Source organism: Nomascus leucogenys, chromosome 24 (assembly GCF_006542625.1).
Source record: "Nomascus leucogenys isolate Asia chromosome 24, Asia_NLE_v1, whole genome shotgun sequence".
NCBI classification, from domain to species: Eukaryota; Metazoa; Chordata; class Mammalia; order Primates; family Hylobatidae; genus Nomascus; species Nomascus leucogenys.
Genome location: NC_044404.1, coordinates 25,688,930 through 25,712,733, shown reverse-complemented (window position 1 = coordinate 25,712,733; position 23,804 = coordinate 25,688,930). Strand labels below are relative to the sequence as shown.

At 56.5% G+C, this 23,804-nt stretch overlaps 1 protein-coding gene and 1 long non-coding RNA gene across 2 annotated transcripts; both read right to left on the bottom strand.

Annotated features, from left to right (window-relative positions):
• Positions 1-1,530: 1,530 nt before the first annotated feature.
• Positions 1,531-19,563, bottom strand: SELENON (selenoprotein N). Its single transcript, XM_030805060.1, has 12 exons — positions 19,381-19,563; positions 18,634-18,751; positions 14,581-14,714; positions 11,144-11,353; positions 10,783-10,907; positions 10,118-10,255; positions 8,402-8,483; positions 8,058-8,246; positions 6,971-7,076; positions 5,754-5,866; positions 5,568-5,669; positions 1,531-4,198 (listed from the first exon to the last, which is right to left on the bottom strand). The coding sequence occupies exons 1-12, from the start codon at positions 19,561-19,563 to the stop codon at positions 4,028-4,030; spliced, it is 1,671 nt and encodes a 556-aa protein (XP_030660920.1). The 3' UTR covers positions 1,531-4,027.
• A 1,767-nt stretch (positions 19,564-21,330) lies between these two features.
• Positions 21,331-23,804, bottom strand: LOC115832983. The gene is made up of 2 exons (XR_004028390.1): positions 22,733-23,804; positions 21,331-22,233 (listed from the first exon to the last, which is right to left on the bottom strand). It is a non-coding gene; the product is annotated as an uncharacterized LOC115832983 (long non-coding RNA).

The window sequence follows — 23,804 nt, the reverse complement described above, 5'->3', positions numbered from 1 at the left end:
AGACCGTGACCCCGCGGGGTCTGTGTCCCCGGGAGGAGTTGGCTGCGTTTGGAGATCCCTGGGCCTAGTATTCGTGGCGTCCCCCTGCTTGTTGCTTTCCACGTTTAGCCCCATCCGACTTCTGGAAGCCGAGGGGTGTGTCGCTCGACCCCTAAAATATGCACCTACCCCTAGGGCAAACTGCAGAATCCTCACCCTGGCCCCCTTACCAGTTCTTGGTTCCCAGGCAAGTCCCTTTGCAAAGCCTCTCTCTCCAGCAAGAATGGGCAGAATGGGCCTCTTTCTCCTCTGACTCCTGCCCTCCAGCACTTTGCAGCGTTCTTCTATTTTAGCCTCTCTCTCTCTCTCTCTCTCTCACACACACACACACGGTATATTCAATGAGTGTGCTTGTTAGATGGGTACTTGATGCACAAGACTCCAGGGGCACTGTGGGAAGAGCCACATTCCTTCCAGGCTCACTAACCCACTCCCTCTTTGTCCTCCAGCCCTCACCGTCCTGGTCTGTGGCATGCAGTTCCTGGGTCACATTTCCTCCTCTGCCTTCCGCACAGCCTCGGGCTGTGCCTGGCTCCCAGGCTGGAGTTCCTTGGTTCCAAAGCCTGCAGTCCCCTCTGCCAGAGACAGAGCTGGTTTCATGGGTGAACAGCCCATGCAGTCACAACGGCCGCATGCTCAGAACCCTGTACTTGGTTTAGTACTTTGCTGTTGCCGTCTTGAAATGATTTTCTAATAGGGGGTCTTGTGTTTTCATTTTGCACTGCGCTCTGCAAATTATGTAACTGGTCCTGGCAAGAGACCTCAGAGGTCATCCACCCTGATCTCCACCATATCTCAAACGCTGAAGATTGACTTCCAGGTCTGGCCCTCTTTCCAGGATGGCACATTGTGTTTTAATCATTACCTTTCCCTCCTGTGCGATGGTGGATCACGCAAGTCCACGCTGGCTGTCTGTCCTGGGTGTAGATGCTGATTTGGTGTCCCACTCAGATCCCCTTGCAGGAAGAATGGAGCCCCCCGCCTGGGAATTTCCTTCACCTCCCAAGCCAATGACTGATACAAGGTCCAAAAGGCCAGTTCAACTCTGCAGTGTGGTTTATGCCCCATGGCTCCTCCACTGTGGATCAGGCCAAGGCTGGGCTGAGACTGTTCCTGCTCAGCAGTTTTCCTTTCCCTCTTCTGCTTCCTTCCTTCTTTTACTGGTTTTTCTGGAAGTACACTCCCCCCCAGCCCCACCAAACAGACAAACAGACAAACAAAAAACACTTCATGCCTGTCTCAGGCTCTGCTTTTAAGACAATGAATTAACTTCCAGATCTTTCTCAACAGAGAGCACCAGATTCTCAAAACAGTAAGTCCTACCACTTGTTCTACCACAAAACTTATTTTGGGCAAGTCACTCAAGCCTTTGATAGGTAGGAGAGTCCCTGAAAGCATTCCAGCTCAAGTCTGCCCCAGGAGGGGGCCACCCCATGGAAGGACAGAGCTGAGCAACATGCCACTCAAAGGAAAAGCACTTAGAACCACTCATCTTCTCTAATTTTATTACAGGGCATGTTGGGGACAGGGGAGGGAAGTGGCAGAGGAGTGACAGGAGGGCAGCCCAGGGCCCTCTCCCACCCTGAGCCTCAAGGCCTGGTGGGGGACAGGAACTGCAAAGGCATCAGATAAGGCCTCAGAAAGCCCAGGCCATCATTTTCCATGGGACCAGCCTGGCTCAGTGTGGAACTGGCCCTCCCAGAGCAGCGGGAGAAGGGCTCGCATGGGCTGCCCTCGCCACCTGTGCCTGACAGGATGGGGGAGGCACAGAGATAGCATCAGAAGCCCTCCCTCCCAATAAAGGGCATGGGGGATGGGGACACTTCCTCCCAGGACACAGGGAGCCTGGCTGAGCTGGCTGGCTCATGCCCCATCTGGTCTGGAGGTCAGAGGGGAGTGAGACACTCTGGTTTGAAAGGCCTTCCTTTCCACTTTGGGGAAAACAGGCAGGGAGAGAGGCGAGGGTGCCGTGCCAAAAAACACCCCCAAATCCAGACGCAGGCTTTGGAGCCTCACATGTGGGTTTGAATCTCAACTCTACCTGTCTGAGTGACCCTGGGCAAGCCACTTCACTTCCCTGAGACTCAGGTTTCATCAAGATGGGAACAATGAGCATCTGCCTCACAGGCTTGTGGTGAGGATTAAGTGAGAAGGTGCATGTAATATTAGCGATGATTGGATGATACAAAATTGAACAAGGCTGGGCGCGGTGGCTCACACCTGTAATCCCAGCACTTTGGGAGGCTGAGGCAGGTGGATCACCTGAGGTCAGGAGTTCCAGATCAGCCTGACCAATATGGTGAAACCTCCTCTACTAAAAATACAAAAATTAGCCGGGCATGGTGGCATGCACCTGTAATCCCAGCTACTTGGGAGGCTGAGGCAAGAGAGTTGCTTGAACCCGGGAGGTGGAGGTTGCAGTGAGCCAAGATCGTGCCACAGCACTCCAGCCTGGGTGACAGAACAAGACTCCGTCTCAGAACAAAACAAAATTGAGAACAAGACTGGCTGGAGAAGGCTCAGTGGGCACGCCCAAGGCAAGTGGGGTAACTCGGCAGATAGAAGGCCCAGGAGTGGCTGCGGAGATGTCTGCCTTCCTTCTTCCTCTGCCAGGTTGAGTGAGCCCCGGGTGGGGTGAGGGGGTGGGGAGACAACTGGGGGCTGGGGAGGGGGCAGCCTGACTTCAAGGCCTTAATGAAAGAGAGTGCAGGCATGCCTGTGGGCCTGCGTGGAGGATGGGACAGTGTTGGGGATCATGGATCCTCTGAGGACTGTTTTTAAAAAGCTGAAGAGAAGGAAGAGAGGACTACTTCTTCCCATAGGTGCAGCTGCAAAGACATCAAGCTGGACCCATCGAGGATTTCGGATTCAGCCATCATGGGGCTGCTGCCGGGGAAGCCACTGCCCCTCCTTTCTCCTCAGCCCTGGGGTTATAAAAAAATACCTACAAACCATGAGAAAGTTTGTGTAAAAACACTTTTCTGCACATATAAAAAGAGAGACTGGCCGTGGTCAGTGGCTCAGGACGTGGACCAAAGTCCCAAGAGTGGCCAAGGGGAGTCCGTGGTGCCCCAGAGGTAGAAGAGCTAGCCTGGGGCACCCCTGGTTGCCGGGACAGCGCCGGCTCTGGAGAAGGCTGTGGTCTTTGGCTGGGTTGTGCTTCTGTGGATGCGAGGTCTGAGGGGCAAGAGGGGTGGCAGGAGCGCTGGCTCCCGCAGTCCTGTGGAGACCCTGTGCTAAGGTAGGCGGTGGGAGTGCCTTGGCCCTGGGCCTCGGGAACCCCCTTAGTGAACCCCATTGCTAAAGGCAGAAACCCCTTCACAGTAAACTTCCCCAGACAGCTGGTCAGTGGTGTGGTCAGGGAAGCCGTAGGGGGTCCCGTCTGATTTCCACTCTGATGCGGTGTTCTGCCCAGAGGCTGCAGAAGACTGGCTCCTGCTGAGACCGACCCCAGCTGGGGACATCAGGCACAGGAGGGCAGTCTGGGGCTTGGCCAGGAACGAAGGCTCTAGATAAACAGGAGAGCCGCCTTGGCAGCCTGGCCCCTCCTGGCTGGGGCTTCTTGATGTTTCCTGTGGGAAGGGCTGAAAGCAAGGAGAGGGTGGTCGCCCCGTCTTCCTAGCCTGCTCTTCCCTCCATTCTCCACCCCACAAGGGCCGAGACTGTGCGGCTGGCTGGGAAAGGTGCAGGGAGTTCACCCAGGCCCTGATCTGGGGGGACCAAGCAGCTTCCAGAGCCAAATGGGTAGGGAGAGCCAAGTGACAGAGCTAGAGGTTCCTCTGCTCAGTCAGCCCAGGCACCCCTTGTCTACCCGCCACCATGGAGCCAAGGCTGTGGCGGCCACCCTCAGTGGATCTTGTACCCCACAAGGCAGCCTAGGAGTGGGGCAGGAGTGGGCGGCATCTGCAGTCTGAAATGGGCTGAGGACCACTCTGGCTCTGAGGCGTGGGGGCCTGTGCATCAGATCCCATCCGGCCCCGCAGGCACTCTAGGGCTGGAGGAGGGGCAGGCCACGCTGGAGTCCCTCCTTCAGGAACTGCATGTAGGTGGCCGTGGACGGGTCTTCAAAGGTGGATGAGAAGCTGAAGAGATTGCTCTCGACTTCCTCGGGCTTCATGGAGGTGATGTCCAAGAAGTAGTTGGCATTGATGTGGTGGACCTGGGAGAAGGGCCAGGTGAGGAGAGTGGGGCGGAGGGGGGCCCCCGGGCTCCCTGTGCCCTCTGTTCTATGGGGAGAAGCAGGGACACCATCAGGCCTTGACTGTCCTTGTCTGAGGTGGATGGTGGGCAGGCAGTGCTGCCGTAAGCCCTCGCCAGCACCCGACACCATCTCATCACCCTGTGTCTGACGAGGGGGCTCCTCCCTGCCTTGCCTACCAAGTGAAAACCCAACACCTTCCAACATCACCTCTTCCACTAGCCCTCTCCCCCGCCCCCGAAATGACCTCTCTCCTCTGTTCCTGTGACCCCAGACTCCATCCTGAACCCCGTGCTCCCTTCTCTCACTGCGGCCTCACACTCGATGGGCCTCTCCTTTGGCCTCTCGCTCCAGAGAGTGAGCTCCTTCAGCACAGGGCCGTGTCTTTATGTGTGTGCCTGGCACAGAGTAGGTGCCCAGTAGATGAACAAATGAATGAATCAGCATTCAATCAACATTCATATGAATGGGAGGCCTGGTTCTCCCAACCAGGCACAGCCTCATCCAGTTCCCCAACACCATCTCATCACCCTGTGCCTGGGACAGCAGATGCCTTCTGCCTGGTGCCCTTTCCTTTACACCAAGCCCTCACTGGACACCTCTCCCGTGCCATCCCCTGCTCCTGAACTGCTCCCGTCCTAAGATCCTAAGGAAGCTGGCCCCCTCCTACAGTCCTGGGTCCCACACTAACCATGCCTTGGGACATAAAGGATAAGGGGTCGCTTTGATCAGAAGAGCTAGAGATCTGAGGCTCAAGGGCAGGCCTCGGTTCAAAGCCAGCTGCACTTAATTGACTGCAACATTTGTCCAGTCTCTGAACTTTTCTGGGCCTCCTTCCTTGTTTATAAAATGGGTATTCATGATCATCCATCTCCCAAAGCTGCTGTGAGGCCCCAGTGAGAAGACTTGCTGAGTAAGTCTTCTAGGTAAGGGGCCCTTAGGGAGAGGTGGGGTCTTGAATCTTGGCTCAGGGCCCTCTCCTGGTCTTCTCTGTCACAAGGCCTGGCTCCTCCCTCCCTTTCCATCCCAGGACTGGCTGCCATGGTCCAAGGCGAGCCTTCCCTTCCAGGCCGTGTTTCTAGGGAGGCGCTGGCTCTGCCTCGGGACTGTGCTCACTGCTGCGCAGCCCCCGATGACCAACACCTGCATCACGATTCCTGTTTCTACGTGGAGACAGCGGAGGTTTCGACTGGGTAAGAGACCAGCTTGCGGCTTTGCAGCCAGGAGGTGACCCGAACCCTGATGAAGCCTGCACATCCACGCCTCCTGCTGGTTGCTCCCTGGGCCCCGAGGTGCCTGGGCCCTGTGGGGTCTGGGTGGGGGTGCCTACCACGGTGCCATTGGGCAGGCAGATCATCATCTCCACGGGGAAGCTGTACTTCTCCAGGTGCAGGCCAGCCAGCTTCTGGTGGGACGGGTTCTCCTGGTTGTTCTGTGGGGACAGTTGCACACTCCTGATGCCACGGCCCCCACCACTGTTCTGGACGCTGCTGCTCCTGCCCACCTGCCCGCTCACCTGCAGCTCCTCCAGCTCCTTCACCAGGGACCAGGTGCTGATGAAGCTGTCGTTGAGCAGGGTGAGGATGGGCGAACTTTCCAGGACAGTCTCCCGGAGAGTCCGCCCCGAACCTGTTCAGGAAGAGGAAGAAGCTGGAAGACAAAAGGCTGAAGCGCCCCCACATCTTGCTGGGGTGCAATCTTGCTTTGGGGAGACCTCATGGGCTGCAGGACAGTCTCTGCACCCAGGTGAAATAACAGATTCAAAGAGCCTGAGGCAGAGTAGGTGCTGAATAAATGGTAGTTGGAATTAACATCAATGATATACCAGCATCCTGGGCTGAGATTAGGGTTAGGGGTTTTACCTGGCCGCGGGGACTTGCAGACAGTGACAGCTTCTTAAAGCCAATGAATGCTCTGTGTCCCAGGGCCTTTGCACAGGCTGTTCCCTCTACCTGGAACACTCCATCCGGTCACTTGACAAACTCCTACTCATCCTTCAAAGTCTCAGTGTAAATATCACTGTCTTCACAAAGCCTTCCCTGACCCCCAGTTATACGCTCTGGTGCCACTCTGGACTGTCCCCTGTAGAACACTCACCGTGCTTGTACTGACTCATTCGGTGTCTGCCTTTGCACTGTGTCTCCCTCTTTGAGGGCAGGGACCCCTTCTGACTTCCTCACTGTGGGACGCCAGCACCCAGCCCACTGCTGCACTGATGGTTGACGGGGTGAGGGCGGGGCACTGTTTTGTTCTTCTTTGTGCCCACTGCCAGACACCCAAAGAACGTTGCATCTAGGGGGCCTCTGGTGAATTTCCTGAATCAATTAACACAAGCCCAGCCTCTGGCCCGATTTTCTCTCTTACATGCATATAACACTTTACAGTGTATGCGGCACTTTCACCTCCATGTCCACAGCTCTGAGAGCTAAGTGTGTTATCCCCTCTTACTATTGAGAAAACTGAGGCTCGGGGGAGGAAGACACTTGGTCAAGGTTATCAAGCTGACAATGGCTGTGTTTGAACCCAGTCTGCCAGGGCCCTTTCTTTAGCATCTGGTAGCTCCCTCTGGGCTCAGCACAGAAACCACCAAGCCCTCACCCCATGCCCCTACCATGAGCAATCCCCAAGGCCCTCACGACTCAACAGGAGAGTCCCATTGGTCTCAGAGCCTCTGGTACCCCACAAGGTGTGGACTTTCCCACTGCTCCCCTTAGATCCAGCCGGGCCCCTCACCTCAGCAGGACTGGTCGTCCAGGGCCCCCCACAGCAGGATCGAGTGCACCAGCTTGTTCTCAGCCTTGGCTCGGTCGAAGGCCTCAGTGAACGGCAAGTAGGAGACCTGGGGCCACACCGAGACAGAGCGAAGCCATCATCAAAGCGGCCAGGGTCCCACTCAGGGGCTGTGAGTCTGTAGTGTGTGCAAGTATGTGTGTGTGTGCATGTTTGAGTTTGTGTGTGGGCATATATATTTGTGTGTGTGTATGTTTGTGTATATGTACTTTTGTATGTGTATGTTTGTGTATGTTTGTATATATGTGTGTATATATGTGTTTGTGTGTGTGTGTAGGCATATATATTTGTGTGTATGTTTGTGTATATGTACATTTGCATGTGTATATGTTTGTGTATGTATGTATGTGTGTGTATATGTTAGTGTGTGTTTGTATGTGTGTGTGTATATGTTAGTGTGTTTGTATGTGTGTGTATATGTTAGTGTGTGTGTATGTGTGTGTATATATGTGTGTATATGTTAGTGTGTGTGTTTGTGTGTGTGTGAAGGGGGTGCTGCTGAGCAAGGAGATGGATGTCTCTTCCAAGTTCTATTTATTACTATTATTTTCATTATTTTTTTTTTTGAGATGAAGTCTCACTCTGTTGCTCAGGCTGGAGTGCAGTGGTGCAATCATAGCTCACTGCAGCCTTGAACTCCTGGGCTCAAACAGTCCTCCTGCCTCAGCCTCCCCAAAGCTTTGGTACTACAGGTACATGCTACTGCCACCCCCAGGTAATTAAAAAAATTTTTGTGTAGATATGGGGTCTCGCTATGTTGCCCAGATTGCTCTTGAACTCCTGGCCACAAGTGATTCTCTGCCTCAGCCTCCCAAAGTTTTGGATTACAGGCATGAGCCATTGCACCTGGCCTCTTCCTCCAAGTTCTGAATGGCAGCAGGGAGGCCCCGCTGGCACACGCTGGGCCCAACAGTGAGCCTCAGTAGCAAGCCCTGCCCACATGCCAGCGCCTGTGCCCAGCTGCTGCTCCACAGCTCCCAGCCTCTGCCCATGCAGCCTGACCCTGGCCTTCACCCCTGCCCAGCCTCACCTTCTTGAAGGGGTACATGGCCACCTCCAGGCGCCGGGCAGCCTCCTCCCAGCTTAGCTCCTGCTGCCACTTGATCTCCTCAAACACAAACTGCAGGGGCTCCCCCGAGGGCAGGTGGCTGTCGATCATGCTGCCATCCTCATCCAGGATCACAGAGGGCACTGAGGGGCCCTTGGCCTCCAGCTCCATCTGGGCCAGAGGTCAGTGGTGGGGGGAAGGCTCAGAGATGGGCAAGAATCCTCAGGGGCTCCGTCACAGACCCTCCAAGATGCTCCACTCATTAAAGAGGAAGGGCGGGGCCCTGCAGCCGAGCCCACCTGGATGGGAGCCTCCTGTGTGCTCACCTGGGGTATGTAGCCGATGTCCACCTCCATGTTGCTGCTTTCACTGGCCCCATAAAGCCACTCCATGTCCACATTCAGAGACCTAGGGATGGCCAGGGCAGAGTGACACCATCATCAAAGCCCATTATCTGTGTCACATTTTATCTCACATAATACCTGCAACTGTCTCCATTTTCCAGATGAGAACACTGAGGCTTCTCAAGGTGAACGCCTGCTCTCAGAGCCACTGGGATTCTGGCTGCAGAGCCCTGGCCCTCTTCCCCACCAGGCTGCCCCTTCCTAAGGCACTGGAGCCACTTCACCGTCTGCCAGCCCTGCCCCTCACAATTCACAAAGGGCCTGCACAGCCATGGCCTGTGTACTCTCCAGGACCCTTCGAGGCAGAGAGATGGCCAGTGCCTCACGGCGGGTCACAGGGTAGGGCAGGAATGAAAATGAGCACCGTGGTCCCTGCACAGGCCTCTGGCGGGCGGCAGGAAATCTGAGCCGAGCAGTGCAACCTGCAGATCCGCCGCACGGGGGAGCCCCAGCACTGACAAACCACCACCCCCGCAGCAGGTGGCACAGAGGGCAGCGCTAGGTACCCCCCAGGGGTGAGCAGTCCCTGATGCCTGGTCCTCAGACATGAGCCCAGGAACAGCTGGTCCTGGAGCTGGTCACTGCCTCTCTCCTCCTGTCCCCTACAGTTCAGGCCCCCTCCTCAACAACCCCGGGATGGAGGCAGGTGTGCCCAGCCCTAGGTGAGCAGATGGAGGGCTTGTGCCCTCCTCTTCCCTTTCCCTTTGACCGGGAAGCCCCTGCCCTGCCCACTCTGGGGAGGGAGGGAAGCCACCCCCACTCCTAGGGGCAATTTTCTCTTCCCATGTTATCCCAACCATCCTCTCACGCCTGCCCTGTGGGTGAAATAGGCCAGGAGTCAGTCTCCCATCTGGCAGATGAGGAAACAGGCCTACAGAGGGCCAGGGCCTTGCCCACAGCCACACAGCCAATGGGTTCCACAGCTGAGACTTAACTGCAGACCTCCTGGCTCCCAGCCAGGTCTTATCCCTGTAGAGCGGTCACTCAGGCACACTAGGTGGCCACTTGCTATCAGTTAGGAATCTGGACAAACTTGAAGCCAGGGCCTCCTGGGTCCTCTACTCTGCTGACAGGTGGCCAGCCCTGAGGAGGTGAGGCAGGCAGGTGGCTGGTGCAGCACCGTCCCGGAAGCCCCTCTGGGGCTCTGCAGCAGCGGAAGACCTGCCCTTGGCCTTTGGATGTGCTGTTCCTCTGCCTGGCAAAACCCTCAGAGCCCTGATCTCTGCTGAGATGACCTTTTTCTTCTGGGAAGCCTTCCTGGACCCCACGGCTGGGTCCCTGCCTAGCTGCTGGCCTTCCCCTTGGTGGCGCGCACAGGCTGCGGTTACAGCTCTGCCTGGGGCCTGTCAGCAGTGTGAGGGCGGGGAGGCCCAGCTTCAGGAAGGGTCTGCGGGCTGCTGCACTGGGTCCCAGGCACAGAGGTGGAGGGCCAGGCCACGGGTGCCTGGGAAGAGCTGGTGGGTGATCAGCTCATCCTCTTGCCTGCCTCATGCTGCCTCCTGCCACGTCAGCCCCACAAGATGGGCTCTGGGGAGCAAAGGAGGGGCCAGAGACAGAAGAGGCCCCTAGGCTCTTGGAGCTGGGGAGCAGGACAAGCTGTAGGAGGGAGCCAAGGCTGGGCCAGGGTCAAGCTTCCACCTGTGGTTGGGCACGAAGAGCCGGAAGTCGCGGACGTGGGTGGCGTCTTTGGAGAGGATGATGTGGCCGGTGAACTGACCAGGGGAGAACCAAAAGGGGAAGTCGGGCGGCTCACTGAGCTGGAACTCGGCATGGATCCTGTGGGGAAAGGGATCTGCTACACCAGAGCTGCCCACCTTCTCCCCAGGAGCCCGGGAAGACTTGGCCAGAATCATCAGGGAGAGGAGGCTGAGTGTGGGGGTCGGGGGGGATGGGCCAGGGGGCAGCAGCGAGGCCCTCCAAATGCTGCTCATCCTTCGAGGGTCACATGCCCCTCCTACGGAAGCCCTGCCTGGACCCCCTCCCCCAGCCCCCACAGCTTCTGGAGGGCATGTGTGACTGGGCATCCTTCCTGCTTCTGTGTGGATGGCACAACCATGGCTACCAGCCCCGTGCCAAGCAAGTCCCACAGCTTTCCTTTCTGAGCCTCACGTGCCTTACGAGGAAGTCATCAGCATCCCAATCTACAGGTGAGAAAACTGAGGCTCAGGGAGCCAAAGCTGCTTGCCCGAGACAGCAGGGGGAGGAGAGGTGGAGTTGGGGGGCTCAAGCCGGGCCCTCCCCTCTGGGCGCTGTGCCGTCCGTGCCTCCCCGGAGCTCCAGGCCGGCCCGTGTGGCCCACTCACCGGAACATCACAGTGTAGTAGAAGTCGCTGATGGCGGTCAGGCAGGCCACGGCTCCCTGAGGGGCGAAGCGGGTCTTCACAAAGGGCCGAGGGTGGAACATGCTCAGGAGACGGTGGATGATGACCTGGGGGCGGCAGGAGGCACGTGCTGGCTTGCTGGGTCCCGCCGGGCCTGGATCCACTGGGGCGGGGGTCAGCCCAGACCCGAAGGCCCAGGGGCCCCATGGGGAGGGAGCAGGTCCAGAGGGAGGCAGGAGAGCAGGTGGGGCAGGCCTGGCACTGGGGTCCAGGCGCAGACAGAGGGGTGGCCACTCCTGGGCTGGGGCGGAGGGGCCCCACGTCGCACCCCAGCTGTCCTCACCTCCTTGCCCTTGGGCGGCGGCGGATAGAAGCGGTTGTTGGACAGGTAGCCAGTGAACACGCTCAGCTCACCGGGGATGATCCACCAGGGCTCGCCCAGCTCCTGGCCTGGCGGGGGAAGGAAGGGCTGGAAGTGGCGGGCGGCAAACACTGCACTTGGTGAGGCTGCGGCCGTCCAGTTTCGGAGGCCGGACAGGGCGAGGCGGGAGACCTGAGGTGGGGGAAAGCAAAGCTCCAGGAATCTGAGAACCATGACTCCAGGGCCTCCTGTAGCATGTGGGTAGGGGTCTCAAGCCCCGAGCCAGCCCACACCAAGGGAGCAGATGGACCCCAGGGAGGTTCCTGCCTTGGTGATGGCCATAGGCTTAGCGATATCCCGCCAGAGAGAGGCTCCCCTCCCTGCTGCAGTGCCTCTCAGCCCACCCAGGCGCAGCCCAGGCCACAGCAGCTCGCTCAAGGGCAGGCTTGGAATGGGGGTGGTGGGGCTCTGTGCCTCACACAGTCCCACCTCCATCCTACGCATAAGCCCATGGGCCAGCCCTGGGTGCCACCACCCTGCCTGGCTTCCCTGGCCCTCTGGCAGCCCTGCTCTCCCTCCCCAGTCTCCCCTCCGAGCCTCCTCCCAGGGACTAATGTCCCACTGGCCAGCTCAGGGCTTCGGCTTGGAGCTAAGTCCGATGAGGGTGGCAGCCAATCATGTTTGACGTGAAATCTCCAGGGTCAAGAGCAGGAGGAGACCACAGGGAAGGGGAAGGAAGGCCACCCCCAGAAGGGCCCTGCCTTAAGTACAGCCTGCCCCACCCTGGGCAAAAGGCCTTCCGTAAGCCCGAGTCCTCATCAGTGACCTGCCTCGCCTCTGTCTGACAAGCTGATGGCTCGGAGAGGATGCTCAGAGACCACAGAGCTGTCTACACGTCGGCCAGCATTTGGGGAACAGCAGGTTCCCTCTCCTGTCGCCACCTCCCTGGCAGCAGGAGCTCAGGCTTGGTGGGAGGTGGGAGGAAAGCAGTGCAGGGAGCTCCCTCGGAGATTTAACAGGCGGTTCTCAAGGCAGGGCTGGCTGTGCGGGGCCGGGCCGAGCCCGCCCTCCTGGGTCCTGCTTGTAGGCTTGCCACCTCCTGCAGGGGGCCTGCCAGCGATGGGTGCTGGGCTTGGTGGGGCTCTGCTCGGGGGCCAGGGCTGGGGGTGCTGCTCCTGCCTCACCCCAGTTCTTGCTGTCTGTGGGGACTTATCTGCTCAGACCAGCCCATTACTGCCAAACCCATGAAGATGGGTTCCGCACCTCCTTTTGTGGAAGGTCAGACCCGTTTCGACCACTTCCTGGACTCCTGCCTATCTATCTGCTGCACTGTCTCCTTGGCTGAGAAGAACACGTTTATTCATTTGTTCATTCCACAAAATGTTTTATGCACCTACTGTATACGAAGTTTCTATCAGGGCACACTGTGCACCCTGTCTTCTTGGAGCTTATAGTGGGAGACGGCAAGTAAACAGGAACCAAAATGGGCAATGCCCTTCCCTGTGAGCTCCTCCTTGGAATTTCTGTCCCTCCCTGAACCTGCAGCGATGAGGTTAAGAAAGGGGCTCCCAGCCAGGCATGGTGGCTCATGCCTGTAATCCCTGTACGCCTGTAATTTGGGAGGCCGAGGCAGGTGGATCACGAGGTCAGGAGATTGAAACCATCCTGGCTGACATGGTGAAACCCCATCTCTACTAAAAATATAAAGAAATTAGCCGGGCGTGGTGGTGGGCACCTGTAGTCCCAGCTACTCGGGAGGCTGAGGCAGGAGAATAGTGTGAACCCGGGAGGCAGAGCTTGCAGTGAGCCAAGATTGCACCACTGTACTCCAGCCTGGGCGACAGAGCGAGACTCCGTCTCAAAAAAAAAAAAAAAAAAAAAAGAAAGGGGCTCCCCAGCACTGCTTCCCTGGGCTGGGCCAGGTGGCAATTCCGCCACAGGCGCCAGACTCAAGGTCATTCCCAAGTTTCTTTTGCCATGTGGCTGCCAGGCTCTAGAGTTGGGCACTGCCAAGGGACTGCTGCTGGGCAGCAGACATCCAACATCCCCTGGGGACCTCAACTTCAACATGTGCAGACTGACCTCGTTCTCTACCCCCCACTCCCTCCCCGCCTACAGTCCCCATCTGGGCAAGCAGCCCACCATGCCCCTGGTCACCAGCCAGAAGCCTGAGTCATCCAACTCCCGCCCACCCACTGTCCATGAGGAGCCGCTCCCTGCCCTTCCTTCCCCAGCATCCTCCAGGCTGCCCTTACTCTCCATCTCCTCTCCGTCTCCCCTCCAGAACTGGTCTTCTTGCCTCCCATTTCTCCCCATTCTACCCATGCCCCGTCCCTGGCCTGGAAAGCCCAGGTCTGATGAGGAAGCTGTCTTATTTAAAATCTGCGCGGTATTCAGCCGCCACAGAATGAAGGCCAAAGGCAGGCAACAAAGCCCTTCGTGGGGTCTGGCACCTTCTCTCCTGGCCCCACTGACAGGGATGCCCCTGTGTGGGTCCTGCATGCCCCATGGGCCCAGACACACCCGCTGCCTGGCCTCGGTGACCAGCCTGGCACTCCTGCCTTCAGGCCTCTGTTCGTGCTGAAGTGGCATTGGCTGAGATGAAAAGGCTGGGTCGGGCTGTGTGGGCTGGGCACAGAGAGGCAGTGTTCCTGGCAGAGGGAACCGCGTGTGAGAAGGCTCCCAGTTGGAAGAAAGCCTGGGGATTTGGAAGGAAGGAAGTCTGGTGTGGTTGGAACAGAGGAAGCCCACAGAGGGGCGGAGAGAGTGGGAGAGAGTGCAAAAGGGCAGGCAGGGGCTGAGGCAGCTTCATCCTCCAATGTGCTCAGGACCCTGTCCAAAGGGCCTTGGGTTGGGGAGGGGCTGGCAAGGAGAGCATCTGTCCACCTCCTACCTCCACCTTCTCAGGTGCCTTCCCCACCCCACAGCCCTCTGCTGGGGACCAAACCTCAGGTCTAGATCATCAGAGTTCAACAGAGTACCTATCAGGAACCAGGCATCATGCTATGCCCCATGGGGAAGAGATGGATGTGCGGGATGTAATCATCGTAGTATGTGGGGCGGCTGCACTAACAGGGTCTCTACTGCACTGCTGCTTCCTCCGAGACCCCCCCAGCCTGTGCTCAGTCACCCTGCTGAACCCTCCTCATCCTGAGGTCTACCAGATGTCACTTCCTCTAGGAAGCCATCCCAGATTCCCCAGTCTGGGGCAGAAGCTAATGCTTCTCTCTCCTGCTCCCCCAGCAGGCTGTATGCCTGGACAGCAGGCACAACATCACAGCCACATGGACCTCCAGGGCCTGGCATGGGGCCTGGCTCCAGTGGGCACACAGAGGGCAGAGGAAAGATGGAAGAATGGAGCAGAAACTCATCCTCAGGATGCACATAGATGACCCCGCTGCCTGTGGTCCCCAACTCACCCCTAGGAAGCCATCTTTGCTCTTGGTCATGGTCTCCGGAAGCAGAGGCTGGAATCGGGCTTCTATGGTGAGCGTCTCCTCGCTAGGGTCAGGGGGCAACTCCTCCTCCTCGTAGCTGGCCGCAGGAGTTGACCCTATGAGACACAGACATCGGAGACGCTATAGGGCTCACCTCTCCCTCGTCATCTACACTAGCTGGTGATTAACGGAGCCAGGCAGGGGGTGGGGGTAGCTGGGGTGTTAACAGTTAACAGTCACCAAAGTAACAACCAGTGTATTGCATTTTAGTTTCAGGATAGCCCAGGGAGGCAGATAATAACATGACCAACTCCATTTGACAAATGAGAAAGTGAAGGTTCAGAGAGGTAAAGTCACTTCCCCAGGTGACATAGCTAGATGGTGGGGGAATCGGGATTGAAACCCAGGCCTGTTTTACTCGAAACCCATGACCAACCACGACCCTTTTCTAGGTCTTCTGGGACTGAGAGGAACCAGAGTAATGAATGAAGCAAGAAACAGAAACAGGCTCTTTGATGTCACAGGGAGAGCACTGGTTTGGGAGTAAGGAGACCCACTTTCTCCTGCTTTTTTTTTGGGGGGGGGGGGGCATTGCCCCGGCTGTAGGAAGGGCTGGACTGGCAGGGGCTGGATTTGATTTCTTGGATCTTTTCCTGCTCAGAGATCTGGCAAGTCTGTAACCTTCCCAGTATAGACGGATTCATTTTGAAGGGCTAAGGGAGAAATGACGCCTATTTCAAAAGGGGTGAGTAATAGTCACCAGTAACAAAGTGTAGCCAGCGGAGGGCGGGGGTGGGTCTTGCCCTGTCTGCCCTCTCAGGGCAGGGTAGTGGTACAGAGATGATGCCTGGCATTTGCTGACTGCCTGGCTAGCAGGCTGAATGATGCATTAAAGCAGTTCTCAACCAGAAGTCCTCAAAATCACCCAGGATGCCTTTAAACTACAGATGCTCACAACCCACCTCAGACCTACTGAATCAGAATCTGCAGGGGTGAGAGTCTGGAAACCGCCCTTTTAATGAGCACTCCCTGCTGCTCCTGATGCAAATCCCTATTCTGAAGAATCACTTATTTCTGCATTTGTAAGTCAATGCAGTAAAACTTTCCAAAACGCAATCTAGAAACCCAAGAAGAAGGGAGCAACAGGAATATGCAGGGTTATTAGTCGGCCTTGCTTATTCAATTATTTTACTGATATCACAGATAAATATTAATAATAATGATTCCCAAGGCAGCTCATGCCTGTAGTCCCAGCACTTTGGGAAGCCGAAGCAGGCAGATCACCTGAGGTTAGGAGTTTGAGACCAATTTGGCCAACATGATGAAACCCCGTCTCTACTAAAAATGCCAGAATTAGCTGGGCATGGTGGTACACACCAGTAATCCCAGCCCAGCTACTCTGGAGGCTGAGACAGGAGAATTGCTTGAACCTGGGAGGCAGAGGTTGCAGTGAACCGAGCACTCCAGCCTGGGTGACACAGCAAAGACTCCATCTCAAAAAAAAAAAAAAAAACCAATAATAATAACGATTCCCCCACCACCTAGCTGTATGATCTGGGGAAGGGACTTCACCTCTCTGAGCCTTTACTTTCTCATTTGTCAAATGGAGTTGGTAATAATGTTATTAATTATAATACTACTACTCAGCATTTTACAGCCCTTTGGCTTTTTAATAAAAAGTTTTATTTCCTGACTTATGAGTAACATTTGCCCATTATAGGCAATTTGTAAAAATTTTAAGGGATAAGGCAGAAAATTAAACACACTCATAACTCTACCAAATAGAACTAGTTGGCTCTATTTCCTGCTTGGATTTGATTTTTCCTCCCCTTTGATTTCTCAAAACTTGGTCCATTTTTGCATTCACAGCCTAGAGGTAATGGGAGAATTCTTTTACCCTGATGGAGAAAAAGATTTCTGTGCAAAAAATTAAAAGTGCACCTCAAGCTCAGCTAACATGTCATTATGAGAGAACTCTCACTCTGGCCACAAAAAAGGACAAAGAGGTGGCTGTGCAAATGCTCAGAAGTGTGTGCAAAATAAAAAGTACAGGCAAGGCCACAAGGGGACGACCTGTTTATCTGCCCATCTGCTTTCATGACAGAACTGCCTGCCACCGAGAGACATTGATACACATCCACTCCAGCTCATTAGCATTTTTCATCCAACCTTCCTCCTCTAGCAGCGATCACAGGTCACCGGGCCAGCACGGAGCCAACCTACACAATACACTCCTGAAAAACAGCAGGCTCGTGACAGTGCTTTGAAGCTTATGCACCTGAAACAGCCAGCATGTCTCTCTTGCCTTTCCCATCGATGACTGACTTACACCAGGCAATCTGGGTAATAAGTAGGTGCCCAAGATCCTGAGTTCAAGAAATGTCACAAGAAGTTGCAAGAAAATGGGCACAGAGGTTGGGGTGGTGGTGGGGCAGCGAGAGAAGCATTTTATAATTCATTAGAATGTTTCAGCCCCTCATCTTTAACCAAATAAATAAATAAATAATCACTGACTGCACTAGGCAAAAATGATAGCAAGAATGGAATAGGAGGCCGGGCACAGTGGCTCACGCCTGTAATTCCAGCACTTTGGGAGGCTGAGGCGGGCAGATCACTCGAGGTCAGGAGTTCGAGACCAGCCTGGCTAACACGGCAGAACCCCCTCTCTACTAAAAATACAAAATCAGCCCGGCATGGTGGTAGGTGCCTGTAATCCCAGCTCCTGGGGAGGCTGAGGCAGGGGAATTGCTTGAACCAGGGAGGCAGAAGTTGCAGTGAACTGAGATTGCGCCACTGGACTCCAGTCTGGGTGACAGAGCAAGACTCCATCTCAACAACAACAACAACAACAAAGAATGGAATAGGAATCTGAAAGCACCTAAGCAAAGTTTCAGATTTAGTAATAATAGTTATAGCTCCTGGCTAGGTGCGGTGGTTCACACCTGTAATTCCAGCACTTTGGGAGGCCAAGGTAAGAGGATCGTTTGAGCCCAGGAGTTTGAGACCAGCCTAGGCAACGTAGTGAGACTGCATCTCTACAAAAATAGAAAAATCAGCTGGGCGTGGTAGCATATGCCTGTGGTCCCAGTTACTCAGGGAGCTGAGGCAGGAGGATCAATTGAACCAGGGAAGTTGAGGCTGCAGTGAGCTGTGATTGCACCACTGCACTCCAGTCTGGGTGACAGAACAAGACCCTGTCTCAAAAAAAAAAACAGTTATAGCTGCTGTCTATTGGAAATCTACTGTATATTTGTCACTGTGCATTTCTTTTCTCTACTGAAACCTGTGAGCTGGTGCAGGACCCTGGAGCCAGATGGCCCCAGTTCTAGCCCTGGCTCCGCACCTTTCTAGCTTGGGAAACTGGGGAGCCTGCCTGTGCCTTAGTCTCTCAAACTATTAAACATAGGGATCATGACAGTGTCCATCTCCCAGGGCTACTGTGAGGTTTAAAGAGAGAACCCACATGAAGTACTTAAATGCCTGGCACAGAGGAGGGGGCCAAGGAATGTTTTTTTTTGTTTTTGCTTTGTTTGTTTTGAGACAGGGTCTCACTCTGTCGCCCAGGCTGGAGTGTAGTGGTGTGATGTCAACTCACTGCAACCTCTGCCTCATGGCCTCAAGTGATCCACCCACCTCAGCCTCCCAAGTAGCTGGGACTACAGGCGCGCACCACCACACCCGGCTAATTTTTGTATTTTTGTAGGGATGGGGTTTTGCCATGTTGACCAGGCTGGTCTTGAACTCCTGGGCTCAAGCGATCCTTCCATCTCCCAAAGTGTTGGGATTACAGGCGTGAGCTACCTTGCAGACCAAAGAATGTTAACTGTTATTATTGTTCACAAGTCTGAGAAAAACAGGCTCAGGGGTTGCTGGAGCAGCTCGCCCAAGCCACCAGCTACAAAGTGTCAGAGCTGGGAGGAGTCCAGGGCCTCTGAGATCCCACGAGCTTCCCTCCACTCCAGACAGCTGCTCCTGCTCAGTGAAGACACCGTGGCCAAGGCGCCCTCCTCCCCAGCCGCCAGCCTCTCCTGGTACCTGTTAGCTTCTCAGCAATGGGTTTGAACTCCTCAGGGCTGATGTACATATCCCCGTCAGTGTCCAAGGAGGAAAAGAGAAAAAGGCCATCTGTCCCCAGGGTCTTCAGCGCCAGTTCCTGCTTGGGAGGAGAGACTGGGCTGGGCACCATTTGGCGGCCTGGTCTCCTGGTCCCCAACAGGCAGTTGCTTCCGGATGGAGCCCCTTCTCCCTCCATCTTCCTGAGTTCTCCCAGTGCCTCCCGGTCCAACTGTGCAAATGTTGCCTCTGAATTGCCCCAGAGCCTCCAGTCCCTCCTGGTCCCTGCTCATCCACTGTCTGGGTACCACTGCCCCCTCCCAGTTTGTCCCCACCCCGCCTTCGGCCTGGCCCTGGCTGCTTGGCCCTGTTCCTCCGGCACCTTCTGTCCTCTCCTGTGTCCCCTCCTCACTGTCCCAGGGCTCCCCAGTGCCCCTTTCAGACTCTGCGGGAACCAGCTTCACTGTGTCCAGGTCACCCCTCTGGATAGAGACCCTTCCAGTCTGTCCCAGCCCCACACTGGCCTCCGTTCGCCTTCCCCCCATCAGCCCGGCCCCAGGCACCCCCGCCCGCCTCCCGTGTCCCCTCCTTCCCGTGCTCCCTCCCGTCCAGTCCCCCTCCGCCCCCCGCCTCCTCCGACTCGTCCCTGCCCATGTCCCCCCTGCTGCCGAGGCTCGGTCCTTCAGTCCCCGCTCCCGCGCTCCCGCCCCGGCCCGCTAGGGCCCGGACCTGACGCGCGGCCGCCTGGGCCTCGGCGTGGCGGGCGCAGACCCGGACGGCGGCGGCGGCGGCGGCGGCCAGCAGGGCTCCGAGCAGCGCCAGGGAGCGGGCGCGGCGGCGCGGTGGCGCGGGAGGCTGCGCGGCGGGGCCGGGGCTGGGCGGCCCGCGTTGGCCCGGCCGGGCCCGGCCCATGGCTGCGGCTGGCGGCGGCTGCCGGCGGCCCCGGACGCGAAGGAGCGGGGCGGGGCCGGGGGCGGGGCGGCCGGGGCGGGGGCGGGGCGGCCTCAGGGGCCGGGCGGGGGTCGCTGGGTCCCAGCTTCGCTGCCCGGCCAGCGCCCGGGGCGGGGTCAGCTATACCGGAGCGCCAAGAAGGCCTGAGCGCGTCTATGCGGTCGGGTCCGTAGTCCCGGCCACCCCAGCCTCCCCAGGCCGCTTCCTGCCTCTCCGCGCCCCTTCCCGTGCTTCCGTTCCCAAAGCTAAGCCAGGCCTCTGCGGCCCACTTGCCTGGCCCAGCCCAGAGAGCGATTCCAGACTGGGGACTGCGACAAAGAAGGGGCTGGGACCAGAGGCTGGGGAGAAGCCACACACCCTGTGCTCTCCCGGAAAAGGGGAAGTCGGGGGCCCCTGAGGCCTCGTGTCCTCCTCTGCTGGCAGCCGTGCATGACGCCAGAGACGGCTGAGGGGCATCCGTCCATCCTTATCCCACCAGTTTCCTAAAGGTTCCTCTGTCATCTAGAGCAAGACAAATTAAAAAGAAAGCCCAGCCCCTGTTCCCCTCATGTGCGGTTGGGGGGCCACCTCCGCAGATGCATGGGTTATGGGGATTGGCCTTGTTCCAGGCACAGCAGGTGCAGCTCTGAACCTGCACTTCCCTGGGCCCAAATTTCCTCATCTCCACCAAGGAGTTAAAAGAGCCCCCCAACCCCCACCCTCCGAGCTCTGGTCTGGTGAGGGGAAGGCGAGGCTCCAGCCCCTCGGCAGCTGGAGCTACCAGAGGCCCTGGCTTTTCTGGAGAACAGCGCGTGGCATGCTTGGAGGAGGGCCTTGGAAATAGAGGTGGAGTTGAGGACATATTTTCATGCCTGTCAATGCCCAGGAGCCTTGGTTCCTTGGGGCTGTCTTCCATTCTTTCAAAGCCCCCAGTTGCCATGGGGTGGCTCTAGATGGCTCTACCTGCATTTTCTCAGGCGAGGGTGGCAGCTGCAGAAGCCTCTAGACAAGAACTCTGAGCCCAGAGGCGAGCAGTGCCTGCCTTTGCAGAGCCCCACCAACCCCCGGGCGCAGGGGCACACCTGTCAGGCCTGAGGGATCCAAAGGATGCTGAGCTCTGCCCATGTGCTGGACTTCGGGCGGGGTGATTTACACCTTCTCTCACCCTGTTCCCAAGCCACCTTGTGAGGTAGAGACTGCTTGCCTGGTTTTCAAATGAAGAAGCCTGACCTCTGGCACCCAGATCTACCTGGGTCCAAATCTCCTGCCATCCTGCCTCCCAGACTTCCCAGTGGATGGCCCAGTCGACTGAGTTGGGGGTGGGGTCCTGCCTCCACTGCCCATTCTGTTCTTCTTTGGTAGCCAGCCATGGCGGCGCCAGGTGAGGCCTTCCCAGTGCCCACGCAGGGCGTGGCACATGGTGGCCACTCCTCAGTGTCTGTCGGATGAATGACTCCCAGGGACCTTCCAGAGTTGTGGGCCCGACCCAACCCTTGCCCTGTGCTCTGGCCCCAGTGTCCTTAGAGGGACCCACTGAGGGCCTGACATCTGGCGTTGGCTTCTGAAGGCTTCCAACTATGCCACTTTCAACTCATTATTGCTACTGTCTGGGGACACCCTGCATATGATAGATGCTACTAGAAAATCAAATTCCGTTCTATTGGAAGCAAAACTAGTAGAGCACAAAGCAGGTTAAGAGGGGAAGACTGATGAGCGAAGGCTTCTGGAAAATAAACAAAGGAAGTTTTCTTTCCCAGATAACTTTTATTTATTACACTTGCTTTTTCTTAAAGATACAGATACCCCACTGGTCTCTGCTGCCCAGTGCTGAAGAAATGGGTTTCTGGGGCTTGTGGGACTTGGGGGATGATTCTAGAAGCTCGGGAAGGCACACAGTGGGGGTGGGTTTATGACAATCAGGTCAGATCAGTGTGCCTCTGGGAAAAGGATCAATCTTGGGCCCAGCTCTGGGAGATGTCAGCTCTGGGAGATGTCAGCTCTGGGACTGGCAGTGGAGCAGGGCTGGTTTCCCACTGGAGGGCGCCCTTCCCAGAAGGGCTTGTCCCAAACCAAGATCCTGGGCAGGACACGGCCGTGAGAGATAGGGCCTAGTGGGCGATTCTGGCTGGGGCAGCCCTGCAGGATCTCTTTGACACCTTGCTGTTGCCTTCCAGTGGGCAAGGGTGACACTTGGGAACTGGCAACCAATGGGAACCACAGCGAGGTGAGTGACACACTGGCCACGTCCATGAGGGGCTCGGAGGTTAGTGGGCACTCGCTCATTCATCCTTCCAACACGTGTTGAAGGGCTACTATGCCTTGTCCTGGCGATTGGGTGTGTCCATCAGAAAACAAAACAGTCTCTGCTCTTCCAGATGAGTCAATGGATACTGCAACCCTCCTCTGGAGGGGTAAGGCTCTGAGAGGGGTGTGCACAGAGGAGGGTCCCCCTGACTATCAGGAGGGCTCAGAAGAGGCTTCCTAGAGCAGAGGTCTGGCCAGACCTCGACTTCAGGAGATCACCAGGCATAGCACCCAGGAAGATCATTCCAGAGGGTGGGAACAGCAGAGGTGAAGGCCCAGTGGTGTGAAACTCAGTGGAGTATCCGTAGCGTCTCGAGAATATAGTCCAGTGGATTTGAGCAAAGGGACCTGGGGGGAAGTGTGAAGAGGGAGGAGGAGGAGGCAGGAAGGTGGGGCTGGAGCTCTGGCCAGCTTGTGAAAAGCCTGGACTTTACCATTGAGACAATGTGGAGGCATCAGAAGAGAGGGACATTCAGCCACTGCAGCACCCTTCAGACTCCCTACTGGGTCCCAGCTTCTGCCTGGGGGCAGAGGACCTCTGATTTCCACACCCACCTCCCTGCATAGAGGATGTTGGTGTAAGCACTCCAGGCCACTCCATCCACCCACGAGAAGAGGAGGGAGCCTGACATTTAAGTAGGGGCAGGGTCACTGCCTCGAACCCTGGTGTCTCTCTCTCTCTCTCTCTCTCTCACACACACACACACACACACACGGTCACTGCCTCGAACCCTGGTGTCTCTCTCTCACACACACACACACACACCACACACACACACACACACACACACCTGCCTGCCTCCTAGTGGCATCCTCTCTTCTTCCTGTCTCTTTGGGGTAAACTCACCAGGAAAGGCCTTCTTCCTGCAGGGGGCGCTGCTGCCCTCCAGGGGATCAAATCAAATCAGGATTTTCCACTCCAGTTTCGCCAGGGACAGTGAACCAGGAAGAGGGCCATTTGGCTCTGTTTTTTGTTTTCTTCTCTTCATCTGGGACCCTAGAGAGGCAGGTGATTTTTCCCAAATCCAACCCTAACATCTTGGCAGCCAATAAAAGGACCAGCATTTGAGAACAAAGGATCACTTGGGGGAAACAGGCTTCTGGTGCCACTGCAGGAGTTGCTTAAGAATGCCTGGACCACGTGGGCCTCTCTGCAAACTAAGTACCTGCTGTGTGTGAGGGACTGTTCTCAGCCCTGGGAACACAGTATTATAGAAGATGGGCAAGGCACTTCCTCTGTGGGGGCTGAATATTCTACTCGGAGGAAGGAAATGACAGACACACAAGGTAATTTCAGAGGAAGGTAAGTGTGAAGGAGTGAGACAGGGCACTGTGGCACAGTGCCACAGGCAGGCATGAGCAGCGTAGCTGGGAGGTGACATGTACGCTGCGTCTGGAATGGGAAGAAGCAGCCAGCTATGAGAAGAATCGAGGAAGGAGCGTCCCAGGCACAGAGAAGAGGGGAGAGCCGGTGCAAAGGCCTGGGGTAGAAATAAGCTTGGTATGTCCAGGAGACACACAGAAGGCAGAGTGAATTATGGGGAGAGAAAAGCTTGGGGACAGAGGCTAGGGCAGGACTTCGGAATCTTGCAGGCCACAGCAACAAACTTCATTCAATTTATTTATTGAGACAGGGTCTTGCTCTGTCGCCCAGGCTGCAGTGCAGTGGCATAATCTCAGTTCACTGCAACCTTGAACTCCTGGGCTCAAAGCATCCTTCCACCCCAGCCTATCAAGTAGCTGAGACCACAGGTGTGAGTCACGGCACTTAGCCAAACTTCTTTCTAGATATGATGTGAAACCATTATAAGGTTTTAAGCAGGGTGGTGACAACGTGTGACTTGGTTTTTTGTTGGTTTGTTTGTTTTTGAGATGGAGTCTTGCTGTTGTTGCTCAGGCTGGAGGGCAGTGGCGCGATC